The 15,578-nt window shown below is 60.1% G+C and overlaps 1 protein-coding gene across 28 annotated transcripts; it reads left to right on the top strand.

The window, feature by feature from the left end:
• The first annotated feature begins 22 nt into the window (after positions 1 to 22).
• Positions 23 to 14,517, top strand: MMAB (metabolism of cobalamin associated B). 28 transcript variants are annotated; one of them, XM_089322903.1, is made up of 11 exons: positions 40 to 272; positions 1,775 to 1,836; positions 6,211 to 6,370; positions 7,105 to 7,258; positions 7,918 to 7,975; positions 8,770 to 8,918; positions 10,327 to 10,399; positions 10,632 to 10,773; positions 11,101 to 11,165; positions 12,332 to 12,391; positions 14,170 to 14,517. In XM_089322903.1, exons 1-10 carry the CDS (start codon positions 157 to 159, stop codon positions 12,385 to 12,387), a joined length of 1,035 nt encoding a protein of 344 aa, XP_089179029.1. In that variant the 5' UTR covers positions 40 to 156; the 3' UTR covers positions 12,388 to 12,391; positions 14,170 to 14,517. The 28 variants fall into 28 exon arrangements, 19 of the variants coding, with proteins under 19 accessions (XP_008249582.3, XP_089179033.1, XP_089179029.1 ...); XM_070066024.2 differs by lacking the exon at positions 6,211 to 6,370 and adding an exon at positions 4,821 to 4,914 and having other exon boundaries at positions 45 to 272; XM_051835886.3 differs by having other exon boundaries at positions 47 to 272; positions 10,676 to 10,773.
• Positions 14,518 to 15,578: the final 1,061 nt, after the last annotated feature.

Raw genomic sequence — 15,578 nt, 5'->3', positions numbered from 1 at the left:
TGGGAAACAGATCGTTGGGAGTGTCCCGCCCTGGTGCGAGCGCCGCGAACCAATGGAAAATGGAGCTGAACGGTGGCGCGGCCGGCTGTAGGCGGGGTCCTCCCAGGGCCTGGACGGGAGCCTGACGGGTTCAGCCCCCGTCAGGTCGCCCGGAGCATGGCTGTGTGGAGCCTGGGAGGCCGCCTGGGCCTACGCGGGTGCCTTGGCACCGGCAGGCTACTGCGTCCCCGTTTCCAGAGCCGCGGCCCTCAGGGCGTGGAGGACGGGGACAGGTGAGTGGCTGGCCGGGAGGGTAGCTCCACACCGCACGTCGCCGTGGGTCCTCTCACCGCCGTGACGTCGCCGGTGTGTGCTGACGTCACCGTGGCCGGGGCCAGGCTTTCCTTGCCCCAGTCTGAACGAAGGCCAGCTGTCATTGATCAGGGCAGGGAGCCGGGACACGGCTACGCCAGCGCCATCTGCCATCTTAGGGCTGTCGTCATCCGCCTTGCACCATGCGCTCAGCCCAGACCTCAGACCCAGTGGGTGGACCTCTGATGGATTCGGGGTCGGATGGATTCACGCAGTTCGCACGCCCGCATTGCACATCAGCGCGCCTGGGTTGGGGTCTCGGCCCCGCTCCCAATTCCAGCTTCCTGCCCCAGCGCACTCTGGGCAGCGGGTGATGAAGGCCCCGGTACTTGGGTCCCTGCCGCTGGATGGGGCTCCTGGCTCCTGGCGTCTGCCTGGCCCAGCCCTGGCTGCTGCGGGCGTTTGAAGGCGTGAACCAGCGAATTGGAGCTCGTGCGCGTGCTCTCTCTCTGCCTTCCAAATAAGATGAAAATAAATTATTTTTATGGATTGATCTATTTATTTTTAAAAAAGATTTATTTATTGTTTATTTGAGAGGGAGAGAAAGAGGGAGAGAGAGAGAGAGAGGTCTTCCAGCCACTGATTCACTCTCCAAATGGCCACAACAGCCAGAGCTGGGCTGATTCAAAGCCAGGAGCCAGGAGCTTCTTTCTGGTCTCCCACGGGGGTGCAGGGGCCCAAGGATTTGCACCGCCTTCCATTGCCTTCCCCGGCCACAGCAGAGAGCTGGATCGGAAGTGGAGCAGCCAGGACTCAGACCAGCGCCCATATGGGATGCCAGCACTGCAGGTGGCGGTTTTACCAGCTACACCACAGCACTGGCCCCTGACATATTTCATAGATGCAATCATTAAACCTTTGACTAACCATGTAATGCCACAGTTTAATTTGGAGTCACCTGCAAACAGGTGGCTGTTCGCAGAAGCCAGTTTTGAACCCTGCTTTGGCAGTTCTGCAAGTGTGTGTGCTCGAAGCCTCATAGGGTGGGAGTGGCTCTAGTTTCTGGGCCTGCACGAGGCCCTGACTTGTTAGGGTGGAGGTGAGACTTTGGGCTCTGGAGTCTTGGGCACAGATCCCCGGCCTACACCTGCCTTCCTCGCGACCCAGGCAGGTGCATCCCTTGCTGTGAGCTGCTGTGTCCTCTGCAGGGTGATGAAGGCAGTAGGTCGTGGAGAGAGCCCGGGAACAATTCCCGGAGGGCAGGCCTGTGATCGCTCTGGGGAGTGGTCCATCGGGGGGTGTTTGTTGAGCAGCCCCTCTGCAGGCATGGACGTGGGCAAGGCCCAAGTGGCCCACAAAGGGTTTGCAACTCGAAGGGATGGAGGGGAGAGATGCCGGCAGAGGGTGGCGGAGGCCGGGGAGGGAGCAGCCCCTTGGTGTAAGCCAGCCCCACTCACCTGTCCTCATGTCTGTTTCGTACTAGGCTAGAACCTTCCCCGAAGACACCCAAGATCCCCAGGATTTACACCAAAACGGGAGACAAAGGTAGGGCGGGGACAGTGACAAGTGTAAGGAAAGCCACGTGGCAGAGCCCACCTAGATGTTCTTCCAGAAAAGCACACCGCAGATCTCAACAGACACCACAGAGCCGGGGCGTGACGTGAAAACGGACGGCAGGGGCGGGCCTCTAGCTTAGTAGTTAGGACACCTGCTACACACACACACACACACACACCCTGGCAGAGCCCCTGGGCTTCATCCCCATCGCTGGCTCCTGCCTCCAGCTTCCTGCTGTGCAGACCCCAGGAGGCAGCAGGGATGGCCCAAGTGACTGGTGTCCAGCCAGCCACCTAGGACGTCTGGATGGAGCTCCTGGCTCCAGGCCTGACTGTCGCAAGCATTGGGAGAATGAACCAGTGAATGGCAGCTCTCTCTCTGTGTCTGTCTGCCCATCAAGTGAAAAAACAAACTTCTTAAAAGTAGGTTACAAGGCTGGCGCCGTGGCTCAGTAGGCTAATCCTTTGCCTGTGGCGCCAGCACTCCGGGTTCTAGTCCCGGTTGCTCCTCTTCCAGTCCAGCTCTCTGCTGTGGCCCAGGAAGGCAGTGGAGGATGGCCCAAGCCGGCCCATATATTACTTTGATAATTTGAAAACTACTAGAACATGATAGTGTATAGAAGAAATAAGGGGCCGGTGCCACGGCTCACTAGGCTAATCCTCCACCTTGCGACGCCGGCACACCGGGTTCTAGTCCCAGTCAGGGCGCCGGATTCTGTCCCGGTTGCTCCTCTTCCAGGCCAGCTCTCTGCTGTGGCCAGGGAGTGCAGTGGAGGATGGCCCAGGTGCTTGGGCCCTGCACCCCATGGGAGACCAGGATAAGTACCTGGCTCCTGCCATCGGCAGCGCGGTGCGCCGGCCGCAGCATGCCGGCCACGGCGGCCATTGGAGGGTGAACCAATGGCAAAAGGAAGACCTTTCTCTCTGTCTCTCTCTCTCACTGTCCACTCTGCCTGTCAAAAAAAAAAAAAAAAAAAAAAAGAAGAAGAAGAAGAAGAAATAAGGTACAGAAGAATGTATCAATATGTTATAGATCAAAATATATGTTGGTATATATATATATATAGAGAGAGAGAGAGAGAAAGAGAGGGAGGGAGGGAGAGATGCATAGGATGTACTTAATGCCACCAGTCTATAAACTTAAAAATGGTCAAAATGGGAAAATTTATGTTTTTTATATGTTACCACAAGAAAGAAAAGAGAAAGGAAAAAGTACAGAGGGCCTGGTGTTTCGGCGTGGTGGGCTAAGCCGCTGTTTGGGATGCTGACATTCTGTATCTGAGCTCAGGTTCAAGTCCCGGCTACTCCGCTTCTGATCCAGCTCCCTGCTAATGCGCCTGGGGAAGCAGTGGAAGACGGCCCAAGTATTTTGGTCCCTGCCATGCACGTGGGTGACCCAGATGAAGCTCCTGACTCCTGGTTTCAGCCTGGCCCAGCGCTGGCTGTGGCAGCTACCTGGGGAGTGAACCAGTAGGTAGACAATCTCTCTGTCTATCCCTCTATCTCTCTATAATCTTTCTAAATAAATAAATTATAAATCTTTTTGAAAAAGAGGGGGAAGAAAATGTGTAAGAATAATAAGGATCAGATGGTCCTGCTTGTGCCCCCCAGCCAGAGGCCTCCAGGGGGGCAACCTCCACTCACACAAAATGGGGCCAGCTGGCTCCTTAGGAGGGAGCCGGCCCAGCAGGGGCATGGCCGGGTGGCTCCGTGAGAGGGTGCTGGACACGGCTTGTTGCAGGGCTGAGCTTGTGGAGGGCGGCCTGGGGCGGGTGCAGGATGGGGTGCTACCAGGACCCAGGGCCGATTCTGTAAGCGGCCGTCTCCATTTTTCTCTACAGGTTGGGAGGGAAGACGTGCTAGAGCTGTGAGGATGAGCACGCAGCGGTCACGCCCGTGGGCCGGGACGGGGGATGCTCGGTGACGTGTGTAGCGTGGACGCTGCTCTCTGCTCAGACGTGCTGACCGAGGGGCCTGGACTTGTGGGTCTTGGCCCATCACAGCCACAGGGGGGCCCTTCTGAGGATGTGCTGTGACTTGCTGTGTGTCACAGAATCCCTCCGCCCATGGGTGACTGCCAGGCCCGCTCCTGGCAACACCCGAGGGGGGCTGACAGTCAGGGGCAGGCAGGGGCAGTGACCTACACAGAGGCACACGGAGCGCTTTGCTGCCTGTGGGATCTACCCATGTGTCTATGGTACACACACGTGTGTTCTGTTTCTTTAGCAAGGTGGTTAGGACTTGCTCTTTTTTTTTTTTTTTTTAATTTGAGAGAGAGCTTCCATCTGCTGGTTCACCCCGGTTCCCATGATGGCTGTGAACTGGGCCAGGCCAAAGTCAGAAGCTGGGAACTCGATCCAGGTCGCGCATGTGAGTGGCAGGAATCTGGCCCCTTGAGCAGCACTGTTGTCTCCTGGGGCCTGTGGTAGCCGGGGTCAAGAGCTGGAGCTGGGATTCAAACCCAGGCTCTCCAATGCAGGAGGTTTGTGTCTTAACAGCTCCAGTTCGTGATTTTTTAAAAAAGATTTATTTATTTTTTTATTTGAGAGAGTTACACAAGAGAAGAGAGGCAGAGAGAGAGAGAGAGAGAGGTATTCCATCCAATGGTTCACTCCCCAGTTGGCTGCGCCGATCTGAAGCCAGGAGCCAGGAGCTTCTTCCAGGCCTCCCATGCAGGTGCAGGGGCCGAAGGACTTGAACCATCTTCTACTGCTTTCCCAGGCCACAGCAGAGAGCTGGATCGGAAGAGGAGCAGCCGGGACTAGAAAGGAAAGATGTGAGAGTAGTGGCTACTCCTGGGGTATGGAGCATAAGGAGTGTGAGGGGCTCTGGGTGGGACTCCGTCGGCTTGTACACTTGGGATCTGAGTATTTTGTGTCTGTTACACTTCAGGTGGAAAGTTCACACACACACACACACACAGCGTATCAGGGGAAGAATTCTTAATGTGGGTGGCTGCGTATTTTTTCACAGGGTTCTCCAGCACCTTCACAGGAGAAAGGAGGCCCAAAGATGACCAAGTGTTCGAAGCCTTGGGCACCACAGACGAGCTAAGCTCTGCCATCGGGTGAGGGGCGGCCTTTGGCCTTGGGGTTGACTTCGAGTGGGGCACGAGTGCGTGGAATGAGTGCAGCGCTCTCCCGCCTGCTGGGGGCTCAGCAGTGGTCAGCTCCACGAGGCCCCGCCTCTTCCTGCACCTGGGGGCTCAGGCAGTGGTCAGCTCCACAGGCCCCGCCTCTTCCTGCACCTACACATGGCCCCCGCCCGGCCGGCTTCCCTCACCTTTCAGGGGAGCAGGTCTGTGCCACTCAGCTTCCATCGTTTGCTGAGCAACAAGTGAGAACCAGAGCTCCTCATGGGACCCCTTTTGTGCGTGTTTTTCACTGTATTTTATATTTTTAATATTTATTTATTTATTTGAAAGGCAGAGCCCAAGATGGTGGGGGTGAGGGGGGAGATCTTCATCTGCTGGTTTACTCCCCAAATGCCTGCAACAGCCGGCGCTTGGCCAGGCTGAAGCCAGGGACCAAGAACTCCATTTGTGTCTCCCACGTGAGTGCAGGGGCCCAAGTACTTGGGCCACCTTCTGCTGCCTTGCCAGGCGCATTAGCAGGGAGCTGGATCGGAAGCAGAATGGCTTGGACTTGCCAGCCTTCTGATACCGGATGCTGGTGTCGCAAGTGTTGCCTTAATGCACTGCACTATACCCCTGTATGTTGTTTTTCAAATAAGCCACAGTTTAGAAGGGCTGGCTCAGGGAATTAGGACGCGCTGGGTCCTGCTGTGGTGATAACTCCCTAGTCCATGGTGTACAATGCCAAAGATCTATATATATCTATATCTATATCTATATCTCTATATATATATATATATAGAGAGAGAGAGAGAGAGAGGTCTTCCATCCACTGGTTCACTCTCCAGAAAGCAGCAATGGCCAGAACTGCACCGATCTGAAGCCAGGAGCCAGGAGCTTCTTCCAGGTCTCCCAAGCAGGTGCAGGGGCCCGAGGACTTGGGCCATCCTCCACTGCTTTCCCACACACATTAGCAGGCAGCTGGATCAGAAGTGGAGCAGCCAGGACTCAAACCGGCACCCAGATGAGAAAGTGGTATCACAGGCGACAGCTTTACCCGCTGCGCCGCAATGCCGGCTCTGTTTCCTATTCTTACTACGGTGCATCATGGGTTGAGTCTGGTTTGGCTCCATCCGGCCTGTGCTCTGGGACGCAGCCTGGCAGGATGGCCGGTGCCTGGGACAGCACCTGTCACTGTTGCAGAGGCAAAGAGGTTGTGGGGGAGCTCACGCTGGCTCGAAGGCTTCCTGGGGAGCCAGCTGTCCCATTTACCCACACCTCGTTGGCCAGAGCCCATCACGTGCACGGGCCTGGTATCACAGGGTCTGAGAAGAGTTGTGCAGTCCACCACGCTCAGCACGCTGTTGACAGTATCACGTGTTGGATCGGGAGAGCTGAATCAGAGCGGCTTCAAAACCGGAACCACAGCTGACCGGCTGTGTGACTCGAGGTGAATCAGCTGCCTCTCTGAGCCTGCGCCTACTGCTCTGTCAGATGACCCTGGCATTAGTGTGCATCGCGCTGGGTTCTTGGGGGGCTCAGCAAGATCACCCCACGTTGCACCCTTAGAATGTGCGTGTGTGTGCGGCAGGAATGTGAGAGGCTGTCACCCCGATTCTCGTCCTCCCTCCCACGGTTGGGGCGCCTGCGGCTCGATGGTGGAGCTGAGCGGGGATGTTGGCAGGGCCCATCATGGGAGGGCGTGTGGCGAACCCACCAGCAGGGGAGGAAGGCAACACGAGATGAAGGGGGCCCAGGGAGTGGAGCTGCATGCCAGCCCCAGCTGCTTAGACTCCTCAAGCCCACGAGCCACCGTCTCTCAGCTGATGTGCGGCAGGAGGCCAGGGAGCCCCATGTGTGGGTTCTGGCAAACTTGACCCCGCGTCTCCATGCACCAGCTCCTGCCAAGCAGACAGCCCCAGCCCTGCCTCCGTGGGGCCACAGCGTGGGGGTGGAGGAGGGGCAGGCAGGCAGGACCTGGGCAGCTGCTCCTGGGGGCTGCTGGCACCTGCCACTGGCCCGGGTCACAGGAGCATCGGCCAGGCAGCAGCTGTGTCTTTCTCTCTTTGTGAATAATGTCCTGGGGCTGGTGTTGAGGTGCAGGGGGTTCAGCCACTGCTTGTGGTGCAGGCATCCCCTATCGGGGTGCCGGTTCAGGTCCTGGGTGCTCTGCTTCCAATCCAGCTTCCTGCGCATGCTTCTGGGAAGAGCAGCAGAAGATGGCCCAAGTGCTTGGGCCTCTGCTGGCCACATGGGACACCCGGATGGAGCTCCTGGCTCCTGGCTTCGGCCTGGCCCAGCTCCTGCTATTGCAGCCGTCTGGAGAGTGAACCGGCAGGTGGAAGACCTTTCTCTCTCCTCTCTCTCTTTCTCTCTCTGTGTGTGTGTGTGTGTGTGTGTGTGTGTGTGTGTATCTCCCTCTCTGTCTGTCTCTCCCTTGCTGCTCAGGCTCCTGCTGGTCTTTGCCACCCGTTTTCAGTTCCTGTAACTCTGCCTGCCCCTCTGTGAGCAGTCCTTTCTTGAAGTTCTTCTTTGGGAATCCCTCCAACACCCACTCCCTGTTCCCTGCCAGGACTCTGGCTGGCACAGGAAGGACAAGCAGAGCCAGGGTGCCGTCCTGTGCCTTCCCTGCCACATCCTGCCTGGCTGGGGGACTCCTGCTCAGCTTTCCAAGTCCACCTGCAGCATGGCTTCCTCCAGGAAGCCCTCCCTGCCCCGCTAGCCAAGGCCGGGTTAGACTCTCTTGCTCTTTTCCTGCAGAGCACAGACCTCAGTCTACTGTCTCCCCTTGCACAGGGGGGTCCCCTACTCACGCCTCCCGGTCCTGCAGGACAGAGCCTGTGCCACCGTCTGCTCAGTGCTGTGTCAACAGACCCGTGGAGAGGGAACTTCTGGCCGGGATCAGTGTACCTTGGCAAACAAGCTGCCTTAGCTCAGTGGCTGACACCCGGGCGCCCGTGTGTCACGTTAGAGATCCTTCCCCCTCCTTTCCTGCAGGTTTGCTATGGAGTTCATCACGGAGAAGGGCCACCCGTTTGCCGAAGAGCTTCAGAAAGTGAGTAACGCTGTCTCGCCCCGAGCTGGGGTTTCTCCCTCCCTGAGGCCTGGGGACCGTCACTGGCTCCCCACCTGACCATCGTCCCTCTTTGAATTGCCTGGGGCTACTCACTCTCCCTCTGCGAGCCTCAGTCTCTTCATCTGTAAAGTGGGGACGTACACAGACAACCTGGCGTCCCAGGCGAGCCGTGAAGATTGTGCTAAGGGGTGGGGGTGGGGGGGTGTGTATCAAGTGCAGCCGTTCTCAGCCCCGGGGACCCTTGGCAGTGTCTGCAGGCATTTCCCATCTCCATGACTCGCAGGGAGCAAGGTCCTGGTGTCTAGGGAGTGGAGACCAAAGACGCAGCCAAATGACCTGCAGTGCAAGGACAGTTCCCGTCACCACAGAGTGACCCAGTCCAACGTAGCAATGGCACCAAGACTGCCAGACTCTGTGAGGTGCCTCTGCCCACGCCAGGAGCTCTGGGAAGCCCTGCCATGTAGAGTCACAGAGAGAGGGAGAGGCAGAGCGGGAGGTCTTCCATCCGCTGGCTCACTCCCCAGAGGGCCACAACCGCTAGAGCTGGGCCAATCCGAAGCCAGGAGCCAGGAGCTTCTTCCAGGTCTCCCATGCGGGTGCAGGGGCCCAAGGACCCAGGCCATCTTCTACTGCTTTCCCAGGCCACAGCAGAGAGCTGGATTGGAAGAGGAGCAGCCGGGACTCAAACCGGCGCCCACATGGGATGCTGGCGCCACAGGCGGAGGCTTAGTCCGCTATGCCACAGCACCGACCCCACCTACTCTGTTTCTTAGGAGGGAGGAGGGCCTCCCACAGAGACGGGCCACGCTCCTGGAATGCCTCAGGATTGCAGAGGGAAAAGACAAAAGATGGGCCACGCTCCCTGCAAAACAGGGCCCCTACCCCACCTCACAGCACCCAGCCCAGGTGGGGAGGCAGACAGGTGAGCAGGCAGGTTAACACGCCCAGTGTGCCTGAGGGGAGAGGGTGCAGGAACCTAGGGAAGGGGCCGATCCTGGCGGCGGATGGAGAGGTTGGCGTGGGACGCTGAAGCTGCGCTCAGAGGGCACCGGTGCAGACCCGAGCCGGGAGCCAGGACGGAAAGACTCTCCTCTCTAGTTTAAAAAAAAACACACGTGTCCAGGCCCCACAGCCAGGGTCAAGGGGATGGTATCACTCCTGCCACCAAGAAGACATTGAACCTGAGCAGTGAGGTAACACCCAAGTCTGCCCGTCTGTGCCCCAGGAAGGTTCCAGTCCAGTGCCGGGTGGGCAGCCTCTGGCGCATCCACTGCGCCTGCTCCTCGCACGCCGTCACAGAGGCCATCTAACCAGGGGTCAGATTCCACCTTCCTCCCCACTGGCCGCCCGGGCCCAGGCCCAGAGTCAGAGCTGGCGTTTGTGGGTCTGGCTGCACAGGCATGCACTGGTGGCCCAGAAGATTCCAGGTGCCCTTTGCTGGGCACTTGGTGCTTGTCCGGGTAACCCAGCTGCCGCCACAGGAGTCTCCCGCAGACCCCACACAAGCTCTACCAGGGCCCCTGCAGGGGCTCACGCAGAGCCAAGACCCCACGGTCCCTACTGAACCTGCTCTGCACGATTTCCCAGCATGCCCAGGGCCATCTCTGCATGTGGAAAAGATTTTAAAAAATTATTTGAAAGGCAGAGAGAGTGGCCAGCACTGTGGAGTAGTAAGCTAAGCATCTGCCTGCAGCACCGGCATCCACATGGGCGCTGGTTCGAGTCCCAGCTGTTCCACTTCTGAGCCAGCTCCCTGCTGATGGCCTGGGAAGGCAGTGGAGGATGGCCCGAGTGAATATGCCCCTACACCCACATGGGAGACCTGGAAGAGGCTCCAGACTCTTGGCTTTGGCCTGGCCCAGCTGCAGCCATTGAGGCCATTTGGGGAATGAACCAGCAGATGGAAGACCTCTCTCTCTGTCTCTCCCTCTCTCTGTAACGCTGTCTTTCAAATAAATAAGTAAATCTTTTTTTTATTTACGCCACAGTGCCAACCCCAATAAATAAATCTTTAAAAAAAAAAGGCAGAGGGAAAGGAAGACAGACAGACAGAGCTCCCCAGATACCTACAACAGCAGGGCTGAGCCAGGCTGAAGCCAGGAGCCTGGAACTAAATCCAGGTCTCCCACATGGGTGGCAGGGACTCAACTACTTGAGCCCTTACCTGCTGGCTCCCAAGGTGCCCGTTAGCAGGAAGGTGGAATCGGGAACGGGGCACTTGGGTATTGGGATCTCCTAACCACTGCACCCAAAGTTCGCTCCCTGGAGCCGCGTTGTCTCCACCCAGCCTGCCCTGTGAGGTCCTCACTCACCTCTGGTCGCTCCCCCAGATCCAGTGCACCTTGCAGGACATCGGCTCCACCTTGGCGACACCGCGCTCCTCGGCCAGGGAGGCCCACTTAAGTAATTCTCTGAGTCTGCTGCGGGTGTTCTGAGGGCCCCGGGGTGGGGGAGGGGGGAAGCACTGTGTCCTGGGTGCTGCCCCCTGGGAGCCCAGAGCCCAGAGAAGCCGTGGGCGGGCCGGCCAGCCTTGCACGTGGCCCCTGGGAGGGAAGGTGCCTCCAGAGCCGGGGTGGGGAAGCGGTTTGCCGGCCACTCGAGCAGAGGGGATGGGGGCAACTCCTTGATGGTCTAGCCTGCGACAGCCCCCGGCAGTGTGTCTGCTCCTGGATTCCCCAGAGCACGCGGCGTTCGGGGAGGGGCCCGTCCTGGAGCTGGAACGCTGGATCGACGAGTACACCCGCCAGCTGCCCCCGCTCACGGCTTTCATTCTGCCTGTAGGTGGTGGGGGTGGGGTGGGGGTGGGGTGGCTGCGGGCTGGGTGCTCCGACAGAAACACACAGGCCCTCACAGCAACCCTCACCGTGGCTTTTCCCAGTGACGGAGGCAGCCATCCAGCCCCCACCCCCACCCCCATCACCCATGTCCTCTGCAGTCCCTCCCCAGCCCTGGCCACTCTGGAGGGGGGTGCCATGTGGGTGTGCTGGCAGGTCTCCTGGACGCAGAACACTGTGGTGAGGGGCAGGGCCTGGACAGCGTCTGTAGCAGGTGCACCTGCCCCTGCCCCCAGGCCAACCCTGCCAACTCCTGCTTTCTCCTTGTAGTCTGGCGGCAAGAGCAGCTCTGCACTGCACCTCTGCCGGGCCGTGTGCCGCCGAGCTGAGAGGCGGTAAGGGGGCCCGGGAGATGGGCAGGGGGCATGCATGGCGGGCCAGGGTGACCAGGACAGGCCCAGGCCCCGCCCCCAGGTAGCAGACGGTGACACGGGACCAACCAAGCCAACAGATGACGTCATGGCCGGCACACATGCATAGGCCCAGAGTGACAGGAAGCTGGTGCTGCGCTCCAGGCTGTGCGGGTGGCTGATGTGGAAGGGCCCAGAGGGACCCACGCAGCTGTTGGGGGGCCAGGAGGGAGCCACCCGCAGACCAGCCCCCTGCCAGCCCAGCTCAGAATTGGGAAGAATTGGTCCCCCGAAAGCCTTTCCAGGGGGGCGTGGGGAGAGTGGTGGCAGAATTCTGTTTGCACCACCCATACCGAGGAGCAGAAAGACAGCTGGCTTTGGTGGCACGGATGGGGCTGTGCCGGGCCCGGCATGCTCACGACCTCACTGGTTCCCCTTCATGGCCCTGGGGCAGATGCGACAGCAGCCCCCCTCTCCTGGGTCAGGAGATGGGGCTCAGAGAGTGATTTCACGGCCAGGGCCAGCCTAGCAGTCCCTTGCACAAAGCCACGCCCCCAGCAGAGCTCCTGATGACCAATGGCTGGACACCGCAGAGGCCGCCTGGCCACCCCCTCTGCCTGTCGTGTGGCTCTGAGTGGGGTCAAGAGCCCTGACGCTGAGTTACGCAGCAGCAGTGAGGCACCCGGAGGGCCTGGCCAGAGCTGCCGCGTCTCTGCAGACGGCACCCACCCCCGGAACACCTGCACCCAGCAGACACAGTCCAGAGTCCCGGCTGCACTTGGGGGCTTGGCTTCCTGGGGTCTTTATGTCCCCTGTGAAGCCCTAAGTTGTTAAAAAAAAAATGGGCTTAGCACGGTGGCCTCTTGGGAATTAAGGGTCCGTGTCCTCCTTCCCCTACACCCCGTCCAGGGAGGGCTTCCGCCCCGGCCCAGCGCACGAGGCCAGCAGGCTGGGGTGGGGGGCAGCCAGCCTGCTTCTGCCACCCTCTGTCCCTCCTGTGATGGGTCCAAGGAGGGCGGCGGCGGGGGGTGGATCTTCAGACCCCGGGGGAGGAGTTTCCCATGATGCCAGCTGGGTTCGTGCAGGCTGGGGCAGGCGGCAGCAGGTGGTAAAGCGCGTGGACGTACGTGACGGTGTTTCCTCCTCTGCAGCGTGGTGCCTCTGGTCCAGATGGGAGAGACCGACGCGAACGTGGCCAAATTCTTAAACAGGTACCGAGGTGCAGGCGGGAGCGTCCCCTTCCTCCAGAAAACCGGGCATGTGTGTGGGGGAGAAGAGCAATGCCCTGGGCCCGGGGAGCAGGCCCGGGCGGAATGCGCTCCCTCAGCCATTCACACAGCATTCGGGAGTGTCTGCCGAGGGCCGGGCAGGGCCAGGTGTTTGGCCTAACGCTTAAGATGCACACGTCCCACTCTGGAGTGCCTGGGTTCAATTCCCAGCTCTTGCTGCTAATGTAGGTCCTGTGTCGCAGTGACGATGGCTCGAGTGACTGGGCTCCTGCCACCCACGGCGGAGACCTGGATTGAGTTCCTGGCCATTGTGGGCGTCTGGGGAGCGTGCCAGCATAGGAGAGTGCTTCCTCCTGATCTCTCTCTCTCCCCTCCTGTCTCTGCCTCTCAAATAAACAAATACAAATTAAAACCGACTACAAAGGGCAGTAGCAAGGGGCAGCCTTGGGGGCTCAGGGAAGGCCTCGTCAGGCATCTCAGCGGTGACTGAGCAGGGAGCCCAGGGGACAGACCCTCTCAGCCAGCCAGGCCCCGGGACAGCCAGAACCGAGAGAAGACAGCTCGGGGGCGCGGTGCAGGAGCCAGTGAGCCAGGCCCAGGGAGGACTCCCTCTGCTCTGCTGGCTTCTGCCCCAGCCCGGGCTCGTGCAGGAGCATGTGGGCCAGGCCAGAGCCCCGGGGCCGGCAGCTGGAGGAGAACAGGAGGATACCTGGTTACCTGTGGGCGGCCTCACGGCCGTGGCCCAGCCCCTGAACTGTGGACACTGCTGCCGCTGGGACGTGGCCTGGGCCTGGCTCCTGAGCAGCTCCTCCCCTCCTGGACAGCAAGTGAGGAACGGCTCTATGGTGGCAGCACCCCTGGGGAGCCCCGGTGCAGTGTGGGCCAGGTCAGTTGATGTCTCAGCCCTCCAGGACCATGGGATCCAGGAGGGCGTCTCACCCAGAGCAGATCTGCCACTGGCCCCAAGAAAGCCAGCAGTGGGGGAGGAGGACCTGACCCGGGGGATGGCGTGGAGCCGGCCTTGGGGGCTGGGATGGGCGGGGGCTGGAGGAGGGAGGAGCCGAGAGGCAGGAAGACTACACGGGTGGTCATGCCGCCATCTCTCGTGTTCCCTCCACTGCCACCCCTGAGAAGGCCTCACACAGACCCCCCCACTGATGACTCAAAGACAGAACGGGCAAGAGGGGCTGGGGACCAGGGGACCCCAGGCCGGTGCCCTCGGCTGGGGCACTGGGAGGATCTGCAGCTGTCTGGTGGTCAAGAGTGGCCAGCGGGAGGCACTGCTGGCATCCGCGGGTGGAGGCAGGTTCCCTGCTCAGCACCATGCAGTACAGCGGGCGGGCCCACTCAGAACGTCCATCACGCCGTGGCCGAGACCCCTGCCCAGGGCCCTCTACTCCAGGCGTGGCCAGCACCACCCAGGTGTGGGTTCTACCTGCAGAATCCCGGGCTCAGAATCCACATGGCGCAAGACCACCAGGCAGCTCAGGCCTGGCCACTCGAAGGTGGGGAAGGCAGCTTGGTCCAGAGTTACCTGGCCAGGGGCCTAGGGCAAGGTCAACAGCCCCCTCGGGCCCTGGGCTCTCCCCGAAGCTGGCCTCGCTCCGGCACAGCCATCCGTCAGGCTAGAGCTGGCTGCGCGCCTGCTGGCCCCGCGAGATGCTCCTAGGGCCGTGTGACTGACAGTGCTCCCTCAAAGGCTCATGGGAGGACCTGATCTCTCTTCAAATCGTTCCTTTTGCTTGTCTCTGCCCCTCCAGACTCAGCGACTACCTCTTCACATTAGCCAGATACGCAGCCATGAAGGAGGGAAATCAGGAAAAAATATACAAGAGGAGTGACCCATCGGACCGAGCCTGAGGCGCCCGGGAGTTCCGGAAAAGGGGGACGGCCAGACACGTCTGTGGTGACAACCATGGAGAGGCTACCCTGGCGGTGGCCTGGTTCCCAGAGAGCCCAGCCAGAGGGACCGGCCACGGCCTGCCATGCACACCCAGCCTCCCGGCGAGCAGTCTGTCCCCTGCTCCCCGGCTGTCCTGGGTCTTAGAAGCAGCAGCAATGAACCCGGTCTTGCAGAAAAGGCATGAAGAATAAAAGTGGGAAAGGTTTGCACTGTGCGAGAGTATGTGTGCATGTGTGTGTGTGTGTGCATGCGTGTGTGTGTGAGAGAGTGTGGGGGTGTGAGAGTGCATGTGTGTGTGTGTGCATGTGTGTGAGTGTGCACGTGTGAGAGTGTGTGTCAGAGTGTGCGTGTGTGAGTGCATCAGAGTGTGTGTGTGTGTGTGTGTGCCTGTGTGTGTGAGACCGAGGCTGCACGCATGGGAGCGAGTGCGCCCTCCCACTGCCAGCTCTGCTTGTTCAAGGATTTGGAATGCTCCCAGAGGCCCTTGGAATCGGAATTGTGACTTCCCCGCGCCAAAGGGGCTCCCCACGCCACACTGACACAGGGGAAGGCAGGCAGGCCGTGGAAGTTCAGTGCCCTCCGGGCCACCGGCCACCAGCAGAGGGGGCAGGGTGGCGGCAGGCGGACGGGCGGGGCCTCAGGAGCCCTAGACTGGGACGGAAGCGTGTTTGGGGGTGCAGCTGGAGACTCCTCGCGCGAGGAGGGGGGCCCTGGTGAGGCCACGGCCGCTGCTTCCAGGCGGCCTTTCCTGCCTGGTCCAGGCAGCGAGTCGAGGGGCCGAGGCGGCGCAGACTCGGCTGGAGACCAGGTCTTGGGGCTCCAGCGAGGCGGACGCCCACGAGACCGACTTCCTCGCTGTCACACTTGGCAGCTTCGTGCCTCTGACACCCGTGCCACGGCCGTATTTTATTTCAGTTGTCACTACGGCTCCCTCCTGCTACGGAATGCCACCGCTGGTGCCAGCTGTGCCCTTGGGAAGGGGATATTTATGAAGGGCGGAGAGGAGTCGGTGCGCTGAAGGCAGGAAATGACTTCAGAAGGGTGGGCTCCCGCGCTCCTGCCCCACGCAGGGGCTGCAAGAGCTGGGGCGCGCAGTGCAGCCGGGGCTCCCTGGGTGCCTGCGTGGCCAGGGGCATCGGGCTGGGCACAGGAAGGCTGGTCCCTCCAGCCATCTGTTAGTGTATTTTTTTAAAATATTTATCTGTTTATTTGAAAGGCGGAGGAATATCTTTCATCTGCTGGCTTATGTCCCTGAATGGCTACAAC

Source organism: Oryctolagus cuniculus, chromosome 21 (genome assembly GCF_051225735.1).
Source record: "Oryctolagus cuniculus isolate XC-2025 breed Fujian yellow rabbit chromosome 21, ASM5122573v1, whole genome shotgun sequence".
Lineage (NCBI taxonomy): Eukaryota > Metazoa > Chordata > Mammalia > Lagomorpha > Leporidae > Oryctolagus > Oryctolagus cuniculus.
This window is presented reverse-complemented; position numbering and strand designations above follow the sequence as displayed.

Bases quoted from the DNA above. Each gene is read 5' to 3' on its own strand.
- MMAB (XM_051835886.3), top strand. From the start codon at position 157: ATGGCTGTGTGGAGCCTGGGAGGCCGCCTGGGCCTACGCGGGTGCCTT. The intron at 7,976-8,769 runs GTGAGTAACGCT...TCTGTTTCTTAG, and splicing joins TTGCCGAAGAGCTTCAGAAA to GAGGGAGGAGGGCCTCCCAC. The intron at 12,392-14,169 runs GTACCGAGGTGC...CTGCCCCTCCAG, and splicing joins GTGGCCAAATTCTTAAACAG to ACTCAGCGACTACCTCTTCA.